The sequence below is a fragment of the Ovis canadensis genome, chromosome 7, assembly GCF_042477335.2.
Source record: "Ovis canadensis isolate MfBH-ARS-UI-01 breed Bighorn chromosome 7, ARS-UI_OviCan_v2, whole genome shotgun sequence".
NCBI classification, from domain to species: domain Eukaryota; kingdom Metazoa; phylum Chordata; class Mammalia; order Artiodactyla; family Bovidae; genus Ovis; species Ovis canadensis.
Window position 1 is genome coordinate 53,186,030 of NC_091251.1, and position 24,797 is coordinate 53,210,826.

General features: G+C 38.8%; 2 protein-coding genes across 3 annotated transcripts in view; one reads left to right on the top strand and one right to left on the bottom strand.

Moving 5' to 3' along the window:
* Positions 1-23,148, bottom strand: part of POLE2 (DNA polymerase epsilon 2, accessory subunit) — a 29,742-nt gene extending 6,594 nt beyond the window's left edge. For both annotated transcript variants that reach the window (XM_069596118.1, XM_069596117.1), the window contains exons 1-15: positions 23,053-23,148; positions 20,262-20,362; positions 17,348-17,423; positions 15,131-15,208; positions 14,905-14,998; positions 11,427-11,501; positions 9,022-9,105; positions 8,409-8,465; positions 7,648-7,696; positions 6,164-6,236; positions 3,202-3,374; positions 2,548-2,637; positions 2,326-2,380; positions 1,558-1,617; positions 1,393-1,470 (exon numbers count right to left, since the gene is read on the bottom strand). In XM_069596118.1, the coding sequence (XP_069452219.1) occupies positions 1,393-1,470; positions 1,558-1,617; positions 2,326-2,380; positions 2,548-2,637; positions 3,202-3,374; positions 6,164-6,236; positions 7,648-7,696; positions 8,409-8,465; positions 9,022-9,105; positions 11,427-11,501; positions 14,905-14,998; positions 15,131-15,208; positions 17,348-17,423; positions 20,262-20,362; positions 23,053-23,120 (1,211 nt within the window). In that variant the 5' untranslated portion in view covers positions 23,121-23,148. The remainder of the gene's footprint in view (positions 1-1,392; positions 1,471-1,557; positions 1,618-2,325; positions 2,381-2,547; positions 2,638-3,201; positions 3,375-6,163; positions 6,237-7,647; positions 7,697-8,408; positions 8,466-9,021; positions 9,106-11,426; positions 11,502-14,904; positions 14,999-15,130; positions 15,209-17,347; positions 17,424-20,261; positions 20,363-23,052) is intronic.
* Positions 1-24,797, top strand: part of KLHDC1 (kelch domain containing 1) — a 76,347-nt gene that overhangs the window by 10,269 nt on the left and 41,281 nt on the right. The window lies entirely within an intron of this gene.

Consider the following 24,797-nt stretch of genomic DNA (forward strand, 5'->3'; position numbering starts at 1 on the left):
CTATATGTGTCTAGCATTACTTTAGGGATGAGTGAACAAAACAAAAAGACCCCAGCCCTGATACAGTTCATTCTACTGGGGGTGGGCATTCAGAGACAATAAACAACAGACATGAAAATTAACAGTATGTTGAGAGATGATTAAGTATACAGCAAAAAGCAAAAGACTAACAGGGATCATTTGCAGGAAGAGAAGGTCAAAGGCTGGAGTATTTAATAGGGGGACTGGAACAGGTAGGACTCATAATGAAATCTGATTTGAGCACAGAGTTGAAGGAAGTGAGAGAGTCATGCAGACACGCAGAGGCAGGCAGAGGGAGCAGGCAGAGCAGAGGCCCTAGGATAAACCATGCCTGGCACATCTGAAGAACAAAAGGAGGCTGGAGTCGCTGGAATAAAAGAGGAGAAGAAATCACAGAGGAGACGGGGCCAGGTCACCAGGGCCACGACCACCATTGCATAGGATATGGGCTGTTATCAAATAAAATGATAGTCCATCTTTCTGAATCTGTAAGGGCAGTGTGATATGCCTTCTGGTTTAAAGGATCACTCTGACATGGTTGAGGGCAGACTACAGAGGAGCAGGAGTGGAAGCTAGAGACCAGTGAGGAGGCTATTACAGTAGTCAAGGCTAGAGAAGATGGCAGAGGGTCATAGAGGGGGAACTATAGAGAAATGGCCAGATTCGGGATATAAATGTTTGAAGTCTTCCTTCAGATTTTTGAAGGACTTCCTAAAAGGCTGCATGTGAGGAGAAACCCCAAAGATTGGCCTGAATGAATGATAGGCAGGATCAAGATGTTCAGAACTACAATGAGGAAAGCTACAGGACAGGGTGGGGCTGATAGGGGAAGAAGATTAGAAGTTTGGTTTGAAGTTGTTTATTAGACATCCACGGGGAGATGATGTGTAGGCAACTGAACATGTGTGTCTGGAGTCAGGGAGAGGGTTTGAGAGAGAGATATCAACGTGGGAGTTGTCAATACATACAGGATATTTAAAGCTCATGGACTGGATAGAGTCACCGAAGGAGTGAATGTAGGTAGAAAAGGGAGGGAACCCAAGACTGAAAGCATTCCCTCCGTAAGAACCTATGGTCACTGTGGCACACACAGTAAATGCGTAATCTTTCCATTCTTCCACTGTAACTTTTCTTAAAGGATGTATAATCGGAATATCTATTTTAAAATCTCTATCCATTATTAAATTTCTAAATTCAATGTTAGTGAATTATTTAAATATAGTTAAAGTATTGTTAAAGTTTTGAGAAACCTAAAATAAGAAATTTCCTTTTTATCCCATGACAACCAAAATCTAAAGACAAATTTTAAGAAATAGGTTAATTTTTAAATGAAAGGTTAAAAAAAACACAATACAAAATACTAATATTTACCTGCAAGGATTAGTAGTAAAAACTGAAAATGGTACTCTTTGCCTGAATTCATTAGTGATGCTTTCAGCAAATGGTGGCCTATAAATACAATTAAGATGATACAGTATATATTTTTTAGTTTACAAAGTTTTTTTTTACTGTTGCAAATATCTGAATAAAATTTACCTTGGTAAGATGGAACCAAATCCAGGATCCTCTGGGCCGGGTACAAACACAAAACGACTACTGTAGCAAAATTCAACATAATTCATTCTAAAAATATTATACTGCTACCCAATAGTCTAACACCAAGTTATTGCCTTTAATTAAATTATAAAATTTTAAAATTGAATTTCATAATTTTAATAAATGAACTAATAAAAGTCTCTAGACCAATACCATCCAATAGATCTTTTTTGCAATGATGGAAGTGTTCTATATCTGTATTGCTTAATTACTGAGTACTTGAACTGTGGCTAGTGTGACTGAATTTTTTTTTTTTTTTTTAGTTTTTTTATTTTAGGTGGCACTGCCAGGTTAATAGGGTTCTTTGAGTTCCCTGACCAGGATCGAACCCAGACCCCTCCTCAGTGAAAGCACAGAGTCCTAACCACTGGACCCCCAGGCAATTCCTTTAAATGATATAGCTTTAAATTTAAAGAGATCCATGTGGCCAGTGACTATTATATTGAAGAGTATAGTTCTAGACCGTTGGAATAATAATGTCATCAAGAAATTTGGATTATGGTTGAAATTATCACTCTTCCATTTAATACTTTTCAATATAAATCTCTACTAGAATGTAACATATATTATTGTGATAGAAGGATAATTTTAGTCCCAGCTATACTAATTTTCTCAACTTTTTCTTCCACTCATTTCTTAAATTAGGATTTATTTTTGTTTCTCAAATAACCCTTTAAATGAAAAAAATATAGCAATAGAAATCATTACCTTTGATGAATATTTGGGTATTCGCATATTATATCTGCCAAAGTTTTTAGGGAATCTAAAATTTTAAAGGGATATTGAATTTAATTTGCATATGATATGCATAAATCAAATTTTATTTGAACAGATACAACTCTACACATTATTAATAAATTTAAATTAATATAGATTATTTCTTTTAGTTTATATAAATGTAGGAACACTTATTAAATAGATCCTCAGTACCTTTCAAAGCTTGAACTTGATTTTTTCCATAAGGTACAGATGAAAAATTACCACACAGAATAAAGCAGGTTGGAGGTGCTGGTGAGTAACCTAAAAATAAAAGAATAAATGAGCATCACTTTTCTGGTCTAGAAATCATATTAAAATCTTTTAGCCATAAGCTTTTTTCTTTTTTTAGCCATGAGTTTTTAATAATAAAACCTTACTGTCTAAAAGTAATACCTTATTTTAATAACAACTTCTTATAAAAAATAGTAATAATAGTGCCCATTTATTGAGCACTTATTTTGTGGCAGGCCCTGCAATGGCTTGATTAATCCTCACAACATCCCTCTAAACTGAGAGAGAGATTACATAACCTGCCCAAAGTATTAGGCTGCAGTTTAAACCCAGTTCTGTCAAACTCCAAAGCCTAAGCTGTTATCCCCTCTTGTACTGTTTTAGGACTAATTCTTATTTATCATGAACACACACATACAGTTATTTTTCAAACGTAAAAATGTAACTCTTTAAGATGAATTTATTTAAAATATTTCACGGCTGAATCAACTTTTTTAACAAAAATAGACTCCTCAAAAAGATACATTTTTTAAAAAGAATTTAGTTTTAAGACATGAGCTCTCATAAAAAAGAATAGAAACAAATGACACTTACCAGAAAACATGGTGTGAAGTTTTTCCAATACTTCTACTTGGTCCAACCAAACATCAGATATAAAGACAAACATGGCATCTTTATTCTCATCCTCTAGCTGTTTCAGTTTTGCCGAAGTCTTCACAGATGTATTAGAAGGCCCTCCGAAAAAATTGATATTTCCATAGTATGCCCTAGGTAATTACAACACAATTATTACCTTCTATCCTATATTCTGTTGAAGATATTTTTCTGCTAATTCTACAAATTAAGCTGTCTATCTAATGAGGTTATTTCCCCATCAATGTAAATTGTACCATGCAAATGTATTATTTGTACCACTTAAAAAGCAAACAAGCTTATTTAAACATTCTAGAATGAGAAAGGAAGCAACACTGAGGCAGTCAACAAAGTAAGATAAGTAAACTATATCTGGACCTTTAAAAACTTACTAAAGCAAATATTAAAATAAATCATAATTTCCTTATATAGTTGAAAGTAGGAGAAATAGGTACTCAATTTGAATAATAACTAATAAAAGTCTCAAAAAAAAGTGCTAGCCATTTGACCAAGCAATTTCACTTCTAGATATCTGTTCTAAGAATTTAAAGATGTCTACAGAGACTTATCTACATCCCAGAATTGTGAAAATCTGGAAGAAACACTAAAGCTTGCTCAAAATGGAAACGAGTGATCTTCTGCACTCCCAGCCTCTACTGCTCTTGCCACCCACCCTTCACCGGCTGCCATTCTATAGTCCTCAGTTTAAATGTTGAATACTATCCCACAGAACTGTCCTGTGAGGATTGCAACAGAAGTCAGATTTCCCCATTACACGCACTTGGAGGACCCTGTACTTCTCTTTCATAGAACTTATCAAATTTGTAATCAGCAAATTATTTGGGTGACGTTTAATGTCTGTCTCCCTAATCCAACACCTGGCACAGAGTCTGGCTAAAATATAGTATGTGCTCAAAGTACATTGCTGAATGGCACAAATCATGTAATAAAAAATTTCATGGTAATGGAAAATGTTGACTGAATATTATTAGATGATGAAGCAGGTTACAAAGCATTGTACAGTATGTATTCATTTTCAGCATCCAAAAAAGCGAATAGATATAGAACCTGTATATTCTTATTAAGTCACTGTAATTATATCCTATAAAGTCACAGCAAACACTGCATTAGGGAATACTGAACCTTAAGGAAAATGTGTACTGGTATCAGACAGATTGTAATATTAAATCATAAAATACCTCATCTTGGTAGATTCTATTTTCTTTATCTTACAAAAGAGAAAGCAAGGTTCAGGTTTAGAAGTATTAAGTGACGTGCCTGAGGCCATCCCAATAACAGGTGATGGTGTTAGGTTACAATCTTGCAGTTATCAGAGGAATGAAATAAGACCAGAACATTACATAAACCAGAACATTACAAACAGAAATACCTAGAGTAAGCTGATTCTTTAGAAATTAAAGCTTAAAAAGGCCTCAGTAACACCTTCCATCCTTGATTCATGGAATATAAGGTTCAAAGACAAGAGCAAGAGGAAGGCTGTTTTCCCAAGAAATGATCCAGGAATTCTAGGAACTTTAACAATACATCAGGCTCAGAAAACATAAGTCACATGTCTTGTACCAGTGAAAGAGAACAACATGGCAATGGAATCCCAGCAAATCTGTACTTTAATTTAGAGAAAGTGGGACAATTTAAATAGACGGTTATTTGAGACATTACAAAGATGAATGCTTGGCTAAACTGAAACGAATGGTAACACTTAAGGCCAGCTTCCTTGTTTATACCTCTCATTCGGAAGAGTAATTCTGAGGCTTGTATGAAACTATAACACCAAGACAACAGCAATTATGCTTTCAATATAGCCCCAAGAAACCCTACCATGATGTAAACCTAGCCACAAACTAGCACTAAAAGCACAAACTTAAAAGTAAACTGGCTTGATGTGGGCTTGTATTCTCTGTGGCATGACCAGCACTTTACCCTGGATTTACTTCACCAGGAAGAAGATGCACAGCAAAAGCTGCCTGGCAGTGACTCCTCACCAGCAAACATGGCCTTGGCACCTGATTCATAACAGCAGACTGGATCTAAAATCTAAAATCTTAATCATCAGACTCCTTGAAATCATCACCATCATCATGGAATCTCAGGATTAGAATGCAGCTACTTTAATTACCCCAGATGCCTACAGGCTCCAGGAAGCTAATACTAAATACCAAAGCAGCAGCCAGCTGAGGCTGACTAGGTGTGAATGAGGATGCATACATTTATCCTGCCCAAAGTGAGCCATCACTGAAGATGTTCCAGGCGAGAATTTAGGTGCGAAGTACTGCCAGAGCTGATTGTTCAAGATAACTCAGAAATCTCCTAATTTTCAAATATTGGACACTAATTCAAAATATGCTTAAATACCTCCAAGGGGAAACAAGAAATGTCTATAGACTACAATCAACCCACAGGCCACCGGCTACAACTTTCACACCATTATTCAGCCTCTGTCAAATTCCTTGAGTGACAGGGAATTCACTCCTCTAGAGAAAGTCCTTTTGGAACCCCTCTAATATTATAATGATTTTGCATATATTAAGTAACTATATAATTTGCTTCTTACAGCTTTCACTCAGTAAAATACAAAAATAAGAACTTTATATTAACATGGGAATTATATTCTTCTGTTTTCCTATCTCTTGTATCAGTCCTATAGATAAAGAAGACCAATGGATTGGAAATCTTTCCCAGTGAAAGCCAAATACAAAGACGCAATTGCAGCCAGGCTGGAGTCAACCCACTAGTTTTCAGTTTTATATAAAGTCCAGTCTTTTAACTCTCATTTTCCATTGCTCTTCACCTTCTAACACAAAGTCTGAGGACTTGTAATAATTGACACGTGATATACTATCTTACATTTATTGCTGCCAGTATTCTAAAATTTCTATAGAGTTTAAGTCAAACATTTTTATACCTAGTAGTACTAGAGGGTTCAGTGGGTGGAAATCCAAAGGCATTGACATGAAACACCTGATCTTCAAACCAACCTGAAAAACAGATAAGTAACAAATCACTTTCATTTCTCCAATTTTCTTGTTCGAAAGGACAAAACTGGAACTCAAAGCAGTAATGCTAGGCCATCGTTTAACCCCCGGTCAACTAACCACAGAATTCACCAGCCCCACTGAGCTACAAAACAGTTTCAGGTTCAGAGACAGTCTCAGTTCTTTTTTGTTTTTTATTTTTGGCCACACCATGTGACTTGCAAGATCTTAGTTCCCTGACCAGGGATGGAACCTGGGACCATGGAGGTGAACATGCTGAGTGCTAACCACTGGACCACCAGAGAATTCCTGATAGTCCCAGATCTATTAAAAAAAAAAAAAAGTCATGAAATTGTAATAGATTTAGAAGTAAAACTTTTCCCTTTCTTATTTCACATTACATGTTAAGAGTATAGACAGATAAGGTACACAGATAAAAATGTGGTTTTTTTACATTTATTTTTTATTGGAGTATAATTATATAACAAAGTGTATAACAGAGTGAATCAGCTAAATGTATGCATATATCCACTCTCTCTTAAGCCTCCCTCCCCCTCCATCCCACTCCTCCAGGTCATCACAGAGCTTCAAGCTGAGCTGCCTGTGCTGTACAGGAGCTTCTCACAGCTATCTATTTCACACGTGGTAGTGTATCGATTTCAATCCTGCTCTCCCAGTCGGTCCCACCCTCCCCTTCCCCCCTGTAGCCACAAGTCCATTCTCTACATCTGCATAAAAATGTCTCGTTTTATGACTCTATGTGGTCTTTTTTTCTTTGAACTTCACTGAGACATAATTCACACATCATACAACCCTTTAAAAGCGTATACCTCAGGACTTCCCTGGTGGCCCAATGGTTAAGAAGCCACCTTGCAATGTAGAGAACACAGGTTTGATCCCTGGTCTGGCCAGATTCCCACATGCTGCAGGGCAACTAAGTTCCTTTGCCATAACTACTGAGCCTGCTCTCTAGAGCCTGGGAGCTGCAACTACTGAAGCCCACACACCCTAGAGCCGATGCTCTGCAACAGGAGAAGCCACCATAATGAGAAGCCCATGACTCAACTAAAGAGTATCCCCCACTTGCTACAACTAGAGAAAGCCCACACATAGCAACAAAGACCCAGCGCAGCCAAAAATAAGTAAATCAATAAAGATAAATTAAAAGTGCATACCTCAGCAGTTTTTAGTCTATTCACAAGTTGTACAACCATCAGTACTAATTTCAGAATATTTTCATCATCCCAGAAAGAAACCCTGTGCCCATTAGAAGTCCGAGAGTTAAATAATGTCAAAAGTATGCTCTGATAATCAGTATTCCCCTGAGTTACACTGTTAATGTATTTTAACCAGTGTAGAAAGGGTTTTACTGTAAAATGATAAGGAGGACAGGGGAAAAAGAATACTAACTTACCCTCTGCTAAGACAAAGCATGATTCTGTGTATAAACCACTATGAAACTGGTATACAGTAATTAAGGAAAATAATTCTATTTCTATGCTTGAGGTGGTGATAAAGTCGATATACATTTTGGGCTCAACAGGACTTTCAAATAATACATTCAAAGACTGCTGCTGCTGCTGCTAAGTCGCTCCAGTCATGTCCAACTCTGTGCAACCCCATAGATGGCAGCCCACCAGGCTCCCCCGTCCCTGGGATTCTCCAGGCAAGAACACTGGAGTGGGTTGCCATTTCCTTCTCCAATGCATGAAAGTGAAAAGTGAAAGTGAAGTCCCTCAGTCATGTCTGGCTCATAGGGACCCCATGGACTACAGCCCACCAGGCTCCTCCATCCTTGGGATTTTCCAGGCAAGAGTACTGGAGTGGGTTGCCATTGCCTTCTCTGACATTCAAAGACTACACATTTAAAACTCTGAATAGATTATAGCTTAAAAAATATTAGGTTTAAGTATCCCCATATCTGATTCTAAGATGTAATACTGAAGATATAGATCATTTTTAGCATGTTATAAACTTTTTCAGTCATTTGTCTGGATACAGCAAATAAGGGGGAATTAAACATTTCTGTCTCTAGTTAGGATTATGTCTTTAGATTCCTACACCACCATATGGAAGTTACACTAAGTACCCAAATAGGTAAATTTGAAAATGATATATAATCAATTTCCCCAGTTCATTTAACACAGATTAAAAAAAAATAAAAGTGAAGGATATAGCTTTACTAAGATCCAGTTGTATTGTTCCTGTAGGGTCTTCCAGAAAAAATTTTCCCTAAAAAAAATCAAAAGAAATATGTCCACATTTATGTAAAAATGAATACTATGGCAAAACAAGATACTGACAATTTTGACAACAGAATATAGTAGAGAGTACTGTGGATTTTTTAAAAAATCAGTAATTCCAAGTCTAGGCTTTTCCATCATTTAATTAAGACTCAGAGTCCTCAGAGGTATCAAACAATGACTACTGCCGATCAAGAGATGGCAGCAGGGACATTTGCTGGCTGCCACAAGAGGGACCTCACCAGGTGCCTTCACCTAAGAGAACCAACCGCATCTCCCAGGGAGCAGGATGTGGTCTGCAGCTTTGAATGCTTAGAAACTGAGAAATCAACCAGAGATTACTGGGGAACTAATTTCAGGCTATGCAAACTGGTGGCTTGTCTACTCAGGAAACCAAATGCAAATGAAAAAGTTACTTGGTAACTGAAGTAGCTGCTTTCAATGAAGAATACATTCCAGTGCCCTCTGTAAAAATGCTGTATTTAACTGACATTTCAGTCTGAAGGCTGAAAATAAAAGATGAATGCTTATCAAGTTTAACTTACCTCTTTTAACTGGGTTATCATCCCAAGAACAATCACATCTCCAATTTTGCTTGTACTGCCCAATAGGGTTTCTATTGTCTTAAGCTAAGATAAACAAAATAAACTCTTAAGGACTGAAAATATATTCCTTTAAGAAACTAATCTTTTTTTTCCTAAAAATAAGTAAATTTTGAGTGCACACTGCAGTATTTACACCTATTTTACAGTAGAAAATCAAATAAAACTCAGAAAATATAATTTTATCCTACAAAAAGCTAAAATAGCAACTGATGATGTCTTGGGAGAATTATGCCTAAAGAAACACCAATGTCAACACAGGCCTTTACCAATGACTGAAGTTTCATACCATATTATTTTGAATAATGATAAGTATATTTATCTTTAAAGTATAGAAGAATATGAATTTTATTTGTCAGTCTCTTCAGCACCTGCAAATTAGTGGGCTATTTAAAAAGTTATATTCTACTGTAACTTTATTATTTTGAAAGTCTGTCATTATTACTTATATTCTCAATTTGATCATTATATTTTTATCAGAAAGTTAAAGGTAGTAATAATTGGGGCACTATTTTAAAGGGATCCTTTCTGACCCTTTTCTATACATATAATCCTAACAATATATTAGTATACACATACATAATTTATAAACACATACCCATACAGTTTGTTTTATTTGCAAAGATGAAATCATATTATTTGTATTATTCTTCAACTTAACTTTTTAAGTTTAATACATCTTAGACATGATTACATTTAACTATATTTAGATATACTTCATTCTTCTTAATGGATAGAAATATCTATGATATATATACAATAACTTACCAAACAACTTAAAGGATACAATCACAACATCCCATAATAATGTTAACATATGACCTTGAAGTTCTCTTTAAAAACATGAACCTCAAGCAACATAAGAATACAATGTTCATTTTAAACAGTTTTTAAAAAGTGAAATACTTGGGAATAAATCTGAAGAAAAGACATGTATCCTAAAAACTGGATTAGGTAAAGATTTCTTAGAAACAATACTAAAAATATGAGCCATAAAAAAAAAAACTTATAAGCTAGATTTCAACATAATTAAGAACTTAAGTATTTCAAAAAGACCATTGAGAGAATAAAAAGAACACTTACAGACTGGGAAAAATATTGCAATTCGCAATCAGTAAATAAAGCAACACAGGAGTACAAAGCTATAACAAAGTGAGGATACCATATTTGTAGTTTGCAAAGGTAGAATGCCATACAGGGACTATAAATGGGGATTTAAATCATATACCAACAGGGATACAAAATTAAACAGCCTGGAAAGATAACAAGAACAATAAATTATTTAGCTAAGCCTTAATGTTACTTTGGCAAAGAGGAAAGGTGAAATAATGCTTCCGGGCTGTAGGTATCTGAGTTACTATAGGAAACCTAATATATATGAGAAAACACACAGACAATCATTGGTAGAGAAATATAAATGTCAAGTTCCAAAACTTAATATTTTTTCTGATAGCAGAAACTATCAAACACTATCAATGTTTTGTCCTCAAGGTGCTGCCATCAAACATTAATTTAAGCATCATCTAGTATTATTGCTTTAGGATCCATCAGGCTGCTCATCCTTACAAATGCTGATCTAACATGGTAGAGAGCTGAGTGAGCCTGAGCAGAGCCTGGGCTCTTCAGAAGTCATGCGGAAATGCATAGAAACAGTGGGGCCTAGCCAGAAGGAGCTAAGGACTGTCCCGCAGCAGGGTTCCACGTGCTGAAGCAGGGAACCAAGCCACTGATGGACTGACAGTAACCAGGTATGTGGCTGGGACAAAAGTGACGGTGCTGTTTGGTAACTGCTTCCTGAAATGAAACAGCAGAAGGAGCGCAGGTGGCAGGAAACACTCCCCCTCTCCCTGGACGACACTGTGGCCTGAGTGCGCTCTCTCGTGCATTCTATAAATGTGGTTTCCTTAGCGCCTTCAGTAAAGTCTTCACTCCAGCTGAAATAACATGTCTTGGCTGAACAAGTGTGTGGTGGTCACTAGATGGCTGGATTGGGCAAAGAGCAGGATTTCAGAGTGGGAGTGAGGGCGAGATGGGTAATGTTGAGGGTTGGTCAGAAAGTCAGCAAATGGACCAGGAGGACTAGGGTTCTGTCCTGGTGGTGAGAGACTATCTGGGGGCTACCAGCATTTCAGGGCCTGCCCCAAAAAAGGAAGTAGATGATTCTGTTAGAGATTTGTAGCACCTGGGACATAAGGCACAGACTTTGCCAAGAGAGGGTACATGCAGGTCAGTTAGCTAAACAGTTATCAGTGGTTCATTTGCATTTAAAATTCAATAAATTAGAATTAAGCAACAAATATTAAACTTGTATACTTACACCCCCTGAATAATAACGATAATGTTCTAACCTGGAATTTGCTTCCACTTTCATCAGGGTGAGAACCTATCACTGGAGGAGTAAATAATTCATGTCTGTGGGTTCTCTAGAAAAAAGAAAAATTCACATGAATTACTGAGGCAAACCTTTAAAACAGAGCACTATTCATTAAAATAGCACCCTGACAAACCACTGTTCTTAAATTAACATTACTATTATTTATTCTCAACAGATTTGAAAACCCCACATACTATAATGTACAAATATCTAGAAATGCAATTTTTTTTTTTACTGTTAAGGCTTTTTTAAAAAGGTCTATTGTGTACCTGGCAGTAATGCACTGTGGGCTGATATGAGATGACAAACTAAAGCTGTCATCCTCAGAGGCAGGGGCCAGTGGGAAGTGTCAACAGGTCACAATACAACCAAGGACCCTGAGAAGGGGCCATTCAATGAGATCCTAAGTGATAAAAAGGACTCTGCTTGCTAGTAAGAAACAAGAGGAGACTGAGACAAGATACTTTAGGCAGAGGAAGGGAATTGTCACAGAAGGAGTTCTAAAGAATCAAGAAGTGTTAGGGACGTGATGTGAAGTTTAGTACAGTTGGATCACAAGGTGCACAAGTCAGATAATGCGAGAGTTTGGCTGGAGTCTCTATTTAGGAAACTATGCCCCCCATATGCACTGTGGTACACAAAGTTTAGGTAGGGCAGGTGCCCTTCCCCCTCCACTGACATACCACCAAGACCTAGCAAATCAAAGTACTCCATCCCCTTGGCTATTGATTGGTTCAGGGTTGAATAAGTGCCTAAAGCTGTGCCAATAAGTGACAGTTACTAGAACTTTTGAAAAAGAACAACTCTCTAAGAGTCACTAAGGCCACTAGTGGCCACATCTGTCACCTCATAGGGAGAATTTGTTTGAAAGTAAGATGAATTTTTTAAAGGTGCTGGGAGATGGAAAGAGCTAGATGCCTCAGGACATTGTGTGAGCACCTCCAGGTGTGCTTGACACAGGTGGACCTTCTCCACAAGCCAAGAAATTCCTTTGTCTGTTTTTGCCAGTTTGAGTTTCCATTACCTCTAATAGAAAAGCCCTAACAATACAGACTCTGCATGCCAAACCAAGAAGTTAGTCTTACACACAATTGAAAATAACAATTTTGAAGTAGAATGGTAAAAGCAGATTTGTGTTCAGGAAGATAACGGCAATAAAAATATGCATGGACTAAAATTCAACCCTTTAAAAAAATGTATGTATTTATTTATTTGGCTGTGCTGCATCTTAGCTGTTGCACAGGGGACCTTGGATCTTCACTGAGGCATGTAGGATCTTCAGCTGCAGCACGCAAACTCTTAGTTGTGGCATGTAGGATCTAGTTCCCTGATCAGGGATCGAACCCGGCCCCCCTGCACTGGGAGTATAGGGTCTTAGCCACTGGACCACCAGATTCAACCCTTTTAATGAGGCTCGGGAGGGTTTAGTGACACCCCCAAATAATATCGTAGGTTCTAACACATAATTTTTAAAAAGAAAGAAAAAAGAAAGTGGTATTTACTGAGCATCTTCTCTGTGAAAAGCACTATGCCAAATGTGGTGGAGGAAATAAACAAGGAGTGTGCAGTCTGACAACAGGGCTACGCACCCCGAATGCCCAGCAGGACCAGCTCTAGTAACTGACACAGGAGATACACTGAGTCGTCAGAGGGTTGAAAGCAGAAAGAGACTGCATCCAACTGGAGATCACAGAGGGCTTCGGAAAACAGGAGGAACCTGAGAGGGCCCTTCCAGAATGAGGAGGGTTTCAACAGTAGAGATAAGACAGAAGAGCAGCAAGAGAGTGAATAGTTTCCGCAAAGTCACAGAAAAAGTGAAGAAACAGAAAAATTCCATGTTTCAGTTTTGGCTCCTCTACTTTTAAAAGTAGAGATTAGGCCAAAAATGTGTGACTGGAAGATTTGTACTTAATCCAATAAGTAGTAAACTTCCTTGAAAGACTTGTGAGCAAAATCATTACAGGATCGGTGCTGAACTTTGGGAAGAGCAATCTGGCAGCACTGTGTAGAGGATGGAGGCAGGTGAGAATAGATGTCTTCAGGGCTCATTCTCTTCAAGCTCTGTTCAGTGCTTACTCCTGCTGACCACCCTCTCCTCCTTGAAACCTCCCAGTGCTTCTGCCGTATAACAGCACCCTAACCTAGCCCCCAAACTTATCCTCTTCCCTTTTCCGTTATCTCTCAGGAGCTCAGCCTCACCTGTGACTCAAGGCAGATGCCCCCTCAATCTCTCTCCCTACCCAGATCTCTTTCTTTCCCTGCAGACATGCATCTCACCTGATATCCTGCTGGCGACCTGAACTCAACTGTTTGAAATAGAACCTGCCATCACCTTCCCCCTTCTCCTTTTCCTAGTTGTTAACTTTTTATCATTACGCTACCCGTGTACTCTCTCAGGCTCAAAACCTTAATCATCTTGGAGTTTTCACTCTCCCTGTTCTTGTCCAGTCACCATGAAACTGTGCCTTCCATGTTCCTGGACTGTCCCCTCTTTCTGCTCCCCTTGCCTGCTTTCATTCAGCCTATCATTTATGCCAGGACTAATATCACACACACCTGTAAGTCTTCTCTCATACTCTAATTCATTCTAAAATCTACTGAGAGAGGAAGTGTTCAAGGAATCTGCCGTAATGAATCGCTGTGGTATTTTAAAGCTCCTTGTACCAAGAGAACAGAGTCCAACTCCCAAGAATGGCATCCAAGGCACATCCATGATTTAGCTGCCACTTGACTTTACAGACTTATCCCATGCCACTCCTCCTCACGAGCCTTCCTCTCCACACGAAGGACTGAGTGCTCATCATTTCCTGCACAGAGTCCACTTAACCTTTAGCTCTTTGTTCACAGTTCACCACCTTTCCCCCATTTCCACAAGATCAAAGCAATCAAGGTCCCTGTCAAATGCCATCGTTTCCCTGAAGCCGTCTCCGATTTTTCTATGGAATGCATTCTCTTTGTATTTCTTCTAAAGCATGTATAAAATTCTACTCTATATTTTATTTGTGCACATGTCTTCAACTTCATAGACTATAGTAGGAGGCAAATGTTGGGCTCAAATCAGACTGACTAGATTCAAATCCTTGTTCTACTTACTAGATATAACCTCTGGGCTAGTGACTAAACTTCTCTATGGCTTAGTTTCCCATCTGTAAAATGGGAATAAATTTATACTACGGAATGTTGATATTATCGTGATTAAATGATAAGCAACGTCTGTAAAGTAATAATGACTGGCATATCAAAAGCATGTGAAAAATGTTAGCTACTATTTTTACCATCATCATGATTGTTAAAGTATTTTTTTCATATCTGTATCCTCTGTATGGTCTCAAACATAGAGAGCCCAACAACAGTCTACTGAATGACAAACTTTAGAGTACAAAAGCCCATCCTTTGATTATTCCTGAGTCTAACCTAAGTTGAAACAGTCTCTTTCTCCCCCTCCAACTCACCTGGTGCAAAATTGTGTATCGTTCACGAAACAGCTCTGCTTTATCTCTTGCTGTCCCAAATAAATTTGGTGCAGGGTGGTTGGTCATTAATAAACTAGAAAAAAAAGAATATGTCTATTTATGAGTATCATAATACACAAAGATAAATCAAAAATGAAAGACTATATACCTTCTGAAAAAATATATACATTTGAAATTAGCTTAAATCAATGGACGGCATACTTACGGAAGAAATTTTTTTCTTTCTGAATTGTACACAAAGCGTGGGATATCAAATGCTCCTATGATATTGAAGATATGATCTCTGAAAAACAACCCATAAGAACAAACCTGATTTACTAAAAAATAAGTATTCCAAGTGAACATGAAAACTTGCATTATAATCTGACGTCATACACATATACTTTCCACAGATCATGTAAACAATCTTTTGTAGTGTCAAAAATAATACAAGGTTTTTAGCCTGTATATTTTCCTCTCAGAGAAAAGAAAGCACTGCCAGTACTCTCAAACAAACAAAAAATTTAATCAACTTCTAATTAATAATGTCATCTGTTGGAAAAGAACATTTATAATAAAATAGTGACATCTTAAAGAAATCTCTAATATATACTACTCTTATAAGCTACAATATTATTAAAGGGTATAATTCATTTCCAACTATTTTGTAATCCAAAATATCATGCAAAAGTGACCCAGGAAAAGATGTAAACAGAAAAAAGAACTGCACCCCAAATTATGACTATATCATTGACATGTATAGTGTTAGAGAAGGGCAATTCACAAAATAATTTACCTTCAGACACTTCTAATATAACCATGTTTGAATGAGGTTAAATAGCACTATTCTCAGCACTACTGCATAAATATGCCAATCTAAAAAAAAATTCCCTAAAATTATATCTATCTCCCAAAATGAAAATGGTCAAAAAAACTTCATGCTCACCTGTTGGTAGCACCTAGTATAGTGAAGCAGAAAACCAGTGAACTTGAAGCAAGCCTTGATTCTAGGCACAGCGCCATGGTTTTCTAGTGGATCAGTCTCAGCAAGTTATTTAACTTACCCATGCTCCTTATGCATCTATAATAATGAGAGCCTCTCTCTCCCTTCTGCTATAATATAATGACTTTCTGACAACTGGAGCTGCAAAGATGATTTATAATTCAGTCCCCACTCGACTTCTATATTGGCTGACAGTAGCGTGGCAGCCCACTCCAGTATTCTTATTTGGAGACTCCCCAGGGACAGAGGAGCCTGGAGGGGGGCAGTCCATGGAGTTGCAAAGAGTCAGACACAACTGAGCGACTAAGCACAGCACAGCAGCATATGAACAGCTTGACAGAAACAATGGGTACCTTTAACGCCTACTTTAGAGTGATAATCCTTATACTTTGATACAATTGGTTTGAATTTCTAATGAGGGATTTAGGAGCAAGTACTCTAGTATCTTAAACAATGAGTTGGCAAGGATAAAATTTAAATACCTTAATTTCTGTATTTTTTGCAGCTCTAATAAGTTCTAATAGGAAAGATTAAAACTTCGAGATAGACATGTACACACTGCTATATTTTAAATAGATAACCAACAAAAACCTATCGTATAGCAAAAAAAAAAAAAAAAAAAGATTAAAACTACTGACCAAAAGGAATAATGACTCCTTTCAATTATCTCCATTGCCCCAGTAGGAAAAAAAGTGTTAAAACTGTTTCTTTTCATTTTTCCCAGATGTTTTTGTTTCAGTTAAACCCGAAGGAAAAGGAAAGAGGTACACTTGGGAATAAAACCCAGAAAAATTACTGCCATATAAATTCCTAAGCTCTAACAGTATGAGACAGGGTAACAAGTCATAAAGCTGAGGTTCTACCCTCCTTCGCCATTCAGCATTGTTACCCAAGTTAAGTCCCTGAACTTTCGGGACTCAGCCCTTTCGAAACTAAGATAAAAAGTAAATTATACCTCTGAATAATCAATTCAGTTCACCTGTAGCATATAAAATATTAAATCAGTTGGGTAAGTGGCAAAAGTCTGTCATGGTACAAACACATCAAAATCTCAAATCCTGAGATAAAAATAGTAAAGATGAGTCATGTAATACTGAGGTTTATAGTAGTCACTCAGTCGTGTGACTCTGAGACCCCATGGACTATAGCCTGCTAGTCTCCTCTGTCCATGGAATTCTCTAGGCCAGACTACTAGAGTGGGTAGCCATTCCCTTCTCCAGGCGATCTTTCCAACCCAGGGATCAAACCCAGGTCTCCCGCATAGCAGGCGGATTCTTTACCATGAGCCACCAGGGAAGCCCATGTAGCTTATAATGTAAGCTATCACCAAAAAGAAACACAAAGAAAGAACCACTGTAGAGATGGTGACCAAGAAAATAATTTAAAATAAGCACTCAATAACACTTCTGTACAGAGAAAAAGTGAAATTTGTCCACATACATAGTTTCATCTACTGACTGACTGCATTCCTGGACTGCTGCTTCCACTACCGATCGCTCAATCATGTTTGATGACACTGAAAAGAGAAGCTCAAAGTCAAATTTTAAAAACAGGCATACAATTTAGTTCTCTCCACATATGGCTGTTTTTCCTTAAAATAATCTGTAAACACTAACCCCAAGATTCTCATTACATAAGTTTTAGGAGGAAAAAGCATGTTAGGTTAGAACAGTAACTAACAAAAGTCTTATCTCAAATATCTTAATTTTCTTCTCTCAAATACACTTATAATACCCTGATACACAGTCAAATGCCTCAGCTTTCTAAATAGTGTTTAACAATATACATTCAGGTATACAAATGCTTCTGTAAGCTCCTAGGTTAATATGGTTACATACGTAAAACTTTTCATCACAACTGCTATGTTTCTTCCTTTTTGTGTGTGTGTGGCTGTGCTTGGTCTTCGTAGCGGTGTGCAGGCTTCTCCAGTTGCCCCATGGCATGCAGGATCCTAGTTCCCCTATCAGGGATAGAACCCATGTCCCCTGCACTAGAAGGCAGATTCTTAATCCCTGGACCACCAGAGAAGTTCCAATAACTGCTATGTTTCAACAGGCATGAAAGTAACAGTAATAACAATAACTGCCACCATTTATTAAGCCCTTAGTAAACAAGTGACACTATGCTCAGTACTTCACAAGCATTACTGGATAGACGTCCTATAAGACTGATGTTCAAGCCATGTCTTACAGATGAGGAAAGCGCAACTCCAAGAGGTCAAATAACCTGCTGATGAACATAACTGGAAGGAGTAGAGAGCAATACAAACCAGAGCCTGGTGATAGGGTGCCCTTAACCACTGTGGTACGTTCTCAGGCAAAATGCCATCATGTGCCATTCAGTTCAGTTCAGTTCAGTCGCTCAGTTGTGTCCGACTCTTTGCGACCTCGTGAATCGCAGCACGCCAGGCCTCCCTGTCCATCACCAACTCCGGGAGTTCACTCAAACTCACGTCCATCGAGTCAGTGATGCCATCCAGCCATCTCATCCTCTGTTGTCCCCTTCTCCTCCTGCCCCCAATCCCTCCCAGCATCAGAGTCTTTTCCAATTAGTCAACTCTTCACATGAGGTGGCCAAAATACTGGAGATTCAGCTTTAGCATCTTTTCTTCCAAAGAACACCCAGGGCTGATCTCCTTTAGAATGGACTGGTTGGATCTCCTTGCAGTCCAAGGGACTCTCAAGGGTCTTCTCCAACACCACAGTTCAAAAGCATCAATTCTTCGGCACTCAGCCTTCTTCACAGTCCAACTCTTGCGTCCATACATGTGCTATTAACGTATACTAATTTTCTAAAATTAATCATTTCTAAATTTTCAACTATAAGGAAAATTTTAAAACAAAGATATATTTAAAATTCTACCCTTAGAAGTAAAAATGAGATAAAATAGCAATTTCTCCTCTATCATAGAAAGTTTCCACCCATTTAACTGAAGAAACCGGCATGTGTACAACCTATGAGAGCAAGGCACACCCACCTCCCTTCTTCAGTGCTCTAGAAACGGGACATTTTTTTCTAGAAGAGCATTTCTCTTTTGTAGGTCCATGCTTATGGCAAAAGATTGAATATTTAACAAAAAGATCCCTCAAGAAAGGCTGAGGCAGGAAGGGAAAGTTATTCTCGCTCACTTTTTTCCCTCAAACATTTAAAAATAACTAACTTGAGGAATCTGTATGCAGCTCAGGAAGCAACAGTAAGGAGTACATCAAGGCTGTATATTTTCACCCCGCTTATTTAACTTACATGCACACTGGGCTGGATGAAATACAAGCTGGAATCAAGATTGCCAGGAAAAATATCAATAACCTCAGATATGCAGATAACACCACTCTTATGGCAGGAAGTGAATAAGAACTAAAGAGCCTCTTGATGAAAGTGAAAGAGGAGAGTGAAAAAGTTGGCTTAACGCTCAACATTCAGAAAACTAAGATCATGGCATCTGGTCCCATCACTTCATGGCAAATAGATAGGGAAACAGTAGAAACAGTGGCTGACTTTATTTTTTGGGGTTCCAAAATCACTGCAGATGGTGATTGCAGCCATGAAACTAAAAGACACTTACTCCTTGGAAGTAAAGTTATGATCAACCTAGACAGCATATTAAGAAGCAGAGACATTACTTTGCCAACAAAGGTCCGTCTAGTCAAGGCTATGGTTTTTCCAGTAGTCATGTATGGATGTGAGAGCTGGACTATAAAGAAATCTGAGCACCGAAGAATTGATGCTTTTGAACTGTGGTGTTGGAGAAGACTCTTGAGAGTCCCTTGGACTGCAAGGAGATCCAACCAGTCCATCTTAAAAGAGATCAGTCCTGAGTGTTCACTGGAAGGATTGATGTTGAAGCTGAAACTCCAATACTTTGGCCACCTAATGCGAAGAGCTACACATCTGAAAAGACCCTGATGCTGGGAAAGATTGAAGGCAGAAGGAGAAGGGGACAACAGAGGATGAGATGGTTGGATGGCATCACTGACTCAATGGAGATGAGAGGGAGGGACAGGGAGGCCTGGAGTGCTATGGTCCATGGTGTCGTGAAGAGTTGGACATGACTGAGCAACTGAACTGAACTGAACTGAAGTAACACAAAGAAATAGGCATACAGAGAAAAGAAAGTGACCATAATGGAATCAGAGGGAAATTTCATAAAAGGGAAGAACTGTAAAAAGAGTCTCTGGGAATGCCCCAAGGTTCCAACAGAATTAGAGGCTCCCCTTTAGCAACAAGTGCTACCAGGGGTATGTCTCATGCCACCAAGACATTCAATACTGAGTCCTCAACTTCTCCTTAAACTTTTTAAGATAACTGAGGATGTAGAACTATATGAACAATATACGTTACAGAGAATGTTACTTACAGGGTTGCTTTTCAACTGCATCGATGATCTTTTCCAGTGCATCTTCAAGCTCTATTTCATTGATAGACTGAAGAGCTTCTGTGAGGTACTTAACAGCTTCGCTGATAAGAGAGACTGGTAATTAAGGCTACACATTTTATGCCAAAATCTGGCCAACATTCGTCAATCCAGCATTGAAATTAAGACCTACTCACTCACTCCTCCCTGCAAGCAATACTCCCCTTTCCTGTGATTTCTGAACAAAGTCTTTCCCCTACCCACTGCCAATAGAACCATTCTTAAAATCCCAAATCACATCCTTCTTCTAGGGAAGAGTTCCTAAACCAGCTCTACCAGCTACAATCTTCCCTTCCTTCTGAAATTGTTAATCTCACTTATAGGTACCTTACATCTGCTACATCAAGTAGCCTTGTACTATGTATTACTTGACATTAATAAACTCAGTCTGCTTCAATGTTCTGAATATAACAATTAAATAAATATTTATTAACTTGATAGCATTTGCTTAAGTTCCAGTAATTTCATCATTTTCAACTGTAAAATAAGGGAAAAAAATGGGCTAGAAAAAACTGACATTTGAATATCGTCGTAGAGGTAATAACATTCACTAAAATCACATGAATCCCTCACGCCCGCCCCCATAATAATAAAACTGAAATTTTTAATAAACCACATGAATTCTTGGTTTAAATAACAATAATTCTCAGAGTGAACACTGTCTCCTTAAACAATTAGCTAATTCCAGGCCATTCTGTATTTGTGGACCACAACTTTACACTTTATATCAATATTAATTGTTATAGTCATATATCTTAGGTTACTTATTGTTTCATGTGTGGGTGTCTCATCCCTTTAGTTTATTATAGAACATGATTGATTCCCTAAAATCACACATGTACTGCGTGAATCTTGGGAAAGCTACTAGGATAGACCAAAGTCACACCGGAGCTTGTCCCTGTCAAATCTCACTGGTCTTATCCAGTGTCTCTGGACTTCCTGATGCTCTCCTGCTTCAAGATCTTGATATGGTCACTTCTCCCCTACTGTTTACCTCCTCAAGACCTGCTCATACTCAGTTCAAACCATTCTTTTTTTTCCCCCAAATCATTCTTTAATGAAGCCTTTCTTGGCTCTAGAACTCTATACACCTGGTTATACACTATCACAGCACTTTCTTTCCTTGGATACTTTTCACAATCAAAAGTAAATAATAGTGAATTATTTAATATCCATGCCAGACAGACTTCTAAGATGACCCCTAATAATCCACACCTCCTGGTAATCACCTTGTTTAATCACCTCCCCTTGAGTGTGGGTTGAACCTCATGACTTGCTTCTAATAATAGAATATGGCACAAGTGATCAAATATTTTACTGTATTGTACTTTTTTTTTGTATTGTACTTTTAAAAATAAACATTTTTAAGTAACAAGATGTCACTTTCTTGCCTTAAGTTACAAAAAACGGTGGTTTTCATTTACAAGCAGACTCTCTTGCTAGTTTTGATAAAGTAAGCTGCCATGTTGGGGAGGCCTGATAGCCAGCAAGTGGATGAACTGAATCCTGCCAATCACTGAATGAACTCGGAAGCAAACTCTGCCCAACTGACTGCGAGATGACTGCATCTTGACCGCAGCCTTTTGAGAGGCGGTGAAGCTAAAGACCCAACTAAGCCTACCTGAATTCCTGACCCATGGAAAATGTGAGAATTTAAGTGCCTGCTGTTTTAAACGTCTAACTTGGGGGTAATGGGTTATGCAGCAATAAATAATTAATATACTATCTGCCCCCCGACCTCCGCAGTGTTGTACTCTCCTATTCCCTTGCTCCATAAGTATTTTGCAGCTAACATATTTCAGTGTATTTCTGACTGAATTAATGAATGACAGCTCGCTGTTAAGTCAAATTCTAAGTGAAAAGAAAAATACCAACTGATATATTGCTTGTATTTTTTAAATGTCGGGGATCAACAAATAATCAAATAATCAGAATTTATTATTTTCTCCTACAGAATATCCACTCTTGCCCCTGTTCACTAACCCCAAAACATGGTAAAAGTCCCATAAAACTCATCTTCACAAAAACAAACCAAAAACCTCTACACACACAAGACCAAGCAAAACCTGGTAGAGAAGTGTGTCCCGTCCGGCAGGTATTTACGTATGTAAATACCGTATTCTTTTTTTTTCTTTTTAAAGGCAGATTTAATGAGAAAAAATCTTGTATAGGATCATTCTACAAATCGTAGGGAAAACACGGATATGGCAAGAGAAGTTCTAAAGGAAATCGTAAAAAAAAAAAAAAGACATGCTTCAAACCTACCCACTTTTTAACACTTCACGAATTCTCTCTCAAGAATAGGACCTGACCTAAAATTGGGAGAGCTGGCAGGGCCCACAATTTGTACCAATCTGACAGCTACTGGCAAGCAGTGGGCTTTCCCAGGTCGCTCATTCGCTGTCCCCGTAACCACGTGAGCAGCGATGCTGGGATTCCCATGCCGCAGAGGAAAAGACTAAGCGGGCAGAGAGCGCCCAAGCACCGTGCTAATATACGGATGCTGCGGAACCTATCGCCACTTCTCCGGCTGTTTGGCAAGTGCAGGAGAGCCTCATCCCATCTAAGAAGGCATCGCCAGATCCTGTTCGCTTCTTAGAACTCTCTCAGGGTCTCTGTCATTTTAAGGCCAGAGGCCAGGTTCCGTCTCGGCGTGCGGCTCACCCCGCTGCCCCGCACAGCGCTCTGGCCCTGGCTCTCCCCTCCTACCCCGCCAGCTATCCGGCCGACTCACCCCCGGAGCATCAATCCGCGAAGCTTGAAGGCGGAGAGCGCCCGGCTCCTTAACCGCTCAGGCGCCATGTTTGCGTTTTGGCGCCACGGCCCCGGCTCCGCCCCTTCCCGGGCGAGCCCGGTCCTGGCCCCGCCTCAGAAACGCCAGTTCTCTATATTTAAATAGCGCCAGAGGCCACTACTCCTCTCAGTGCGTGGAAAGATCCGCGGTTCCGGGGGCCAGGCAGGCTGCCTCCTTGCACCCTCTAAGTTGCAGGAGAAAACGACCCTACACTGCTCTGTTATTGGGATACTGACCAGCGAGTGCGCTGCTGTCTGGTTGGGAACGTGCTTCCCTATCTCAAGTGCTTTCGTGGAACCCACCTCCACCTTCGTGACTCCCGTCGGGCTCATCCGAAACTTAGGGCCCTTCAGTACTTCTGTTCTGTGCTTCTCACAAGCCCTGGAAATGCTCTGTTTCACCACAGGTTTTTCCCCGACATTCACTCGCAGCTGTTATACGTCACCATAATTCTCAACCACTCCACTTTAAGTTGCGGGCTGCCGTTAAGCGCTTTAAATGTATTAATATATTGCTTGTAAAGCCAAATGAGTTGTGTGCTGTTTTTTCAACATCTTCCTTTTACTGATGAGAAAAGTGAGACACAGATATGGTAGGTAGATGGCTCATTCAAGATGAAACATTCAGTGAGTGATGGATGGAGCCAGGATTACTCAATCTTTTTCCAGCAAGTGAGCTGTTAATTTGCTACGCGTCAAAACGCTTGCTCCAATGAGTTAAAATAAAAACCTTGGAGTGCTTATAAGTGAACGTGCAGTCTTATGAAATGTGAGGATGATTCCCAAGAACTGCTATACAGTGGCTTCCAGAGTATTCGACTTGTTGCTTATGTACGACTCTGCGACCCGATGGACTGGAGCCCGACAGGTTCCTCTGTCCAACGGATTTCCCAGGCAAGAATAGTACAGTGGGTTGCCTCTTCCTTCTGGGAATCTTCCCAACCCAGGGATTGAACCCAGGTCTCCTGCACTGGCAGGCAGATTCTTTTACTGCTGAGCCATCAAGGAAGGCCAGTATCTACATATTTAGAATTTATTTAGTATCTATTACTACGAGACTCTGAGGAGTCAATAATACTTGATTATTTCAGCGTTTGTGTCTAACGGGGCCTCTGTACCAACTAGCTACAGCAAGCAGGCACTTAATAATCATATGCTGAATAAATGAATGAATTAACATTCTGAGGGGTGAGCAGCCACATTCTCTAAAAGGACAGGGGCATTTATAGACACTAGCATGATTATTGTCTTCCCTCTTGGCACTAGTTTTACTTCAGTAACATCATTTTATAGCAAGGGTTACGCAGCTTTCTCTGGAAGGGGCCAAACAGTAAATATTTTCCACAGTGAGACCTATCTGGTCTTTGTTGCAGGTACTCAGCTGGGCCTACTCAACTCTGTGGCTTACATCAGCAGCCACAGACAGTCCTTAAACGAATTAGAGTGGCTGTGTGCCAATAAACTATGTACAGATGCTGAAATTTGGATTCGTATTTTTTATGAGTAATATAACTTTTAATTTTTTTCAACCATTAAAAAATGTACAATTATTTTTAACTTGTGGGCCCACAGAATCACGTAAAGATTTGGCCTGCAGGCTGTAGCTTGCTGGCGTACGTTTTAGAAAATCTTCAATTAAATATATATATTTTATATATATATATATATATATATTTTCTCATTCTC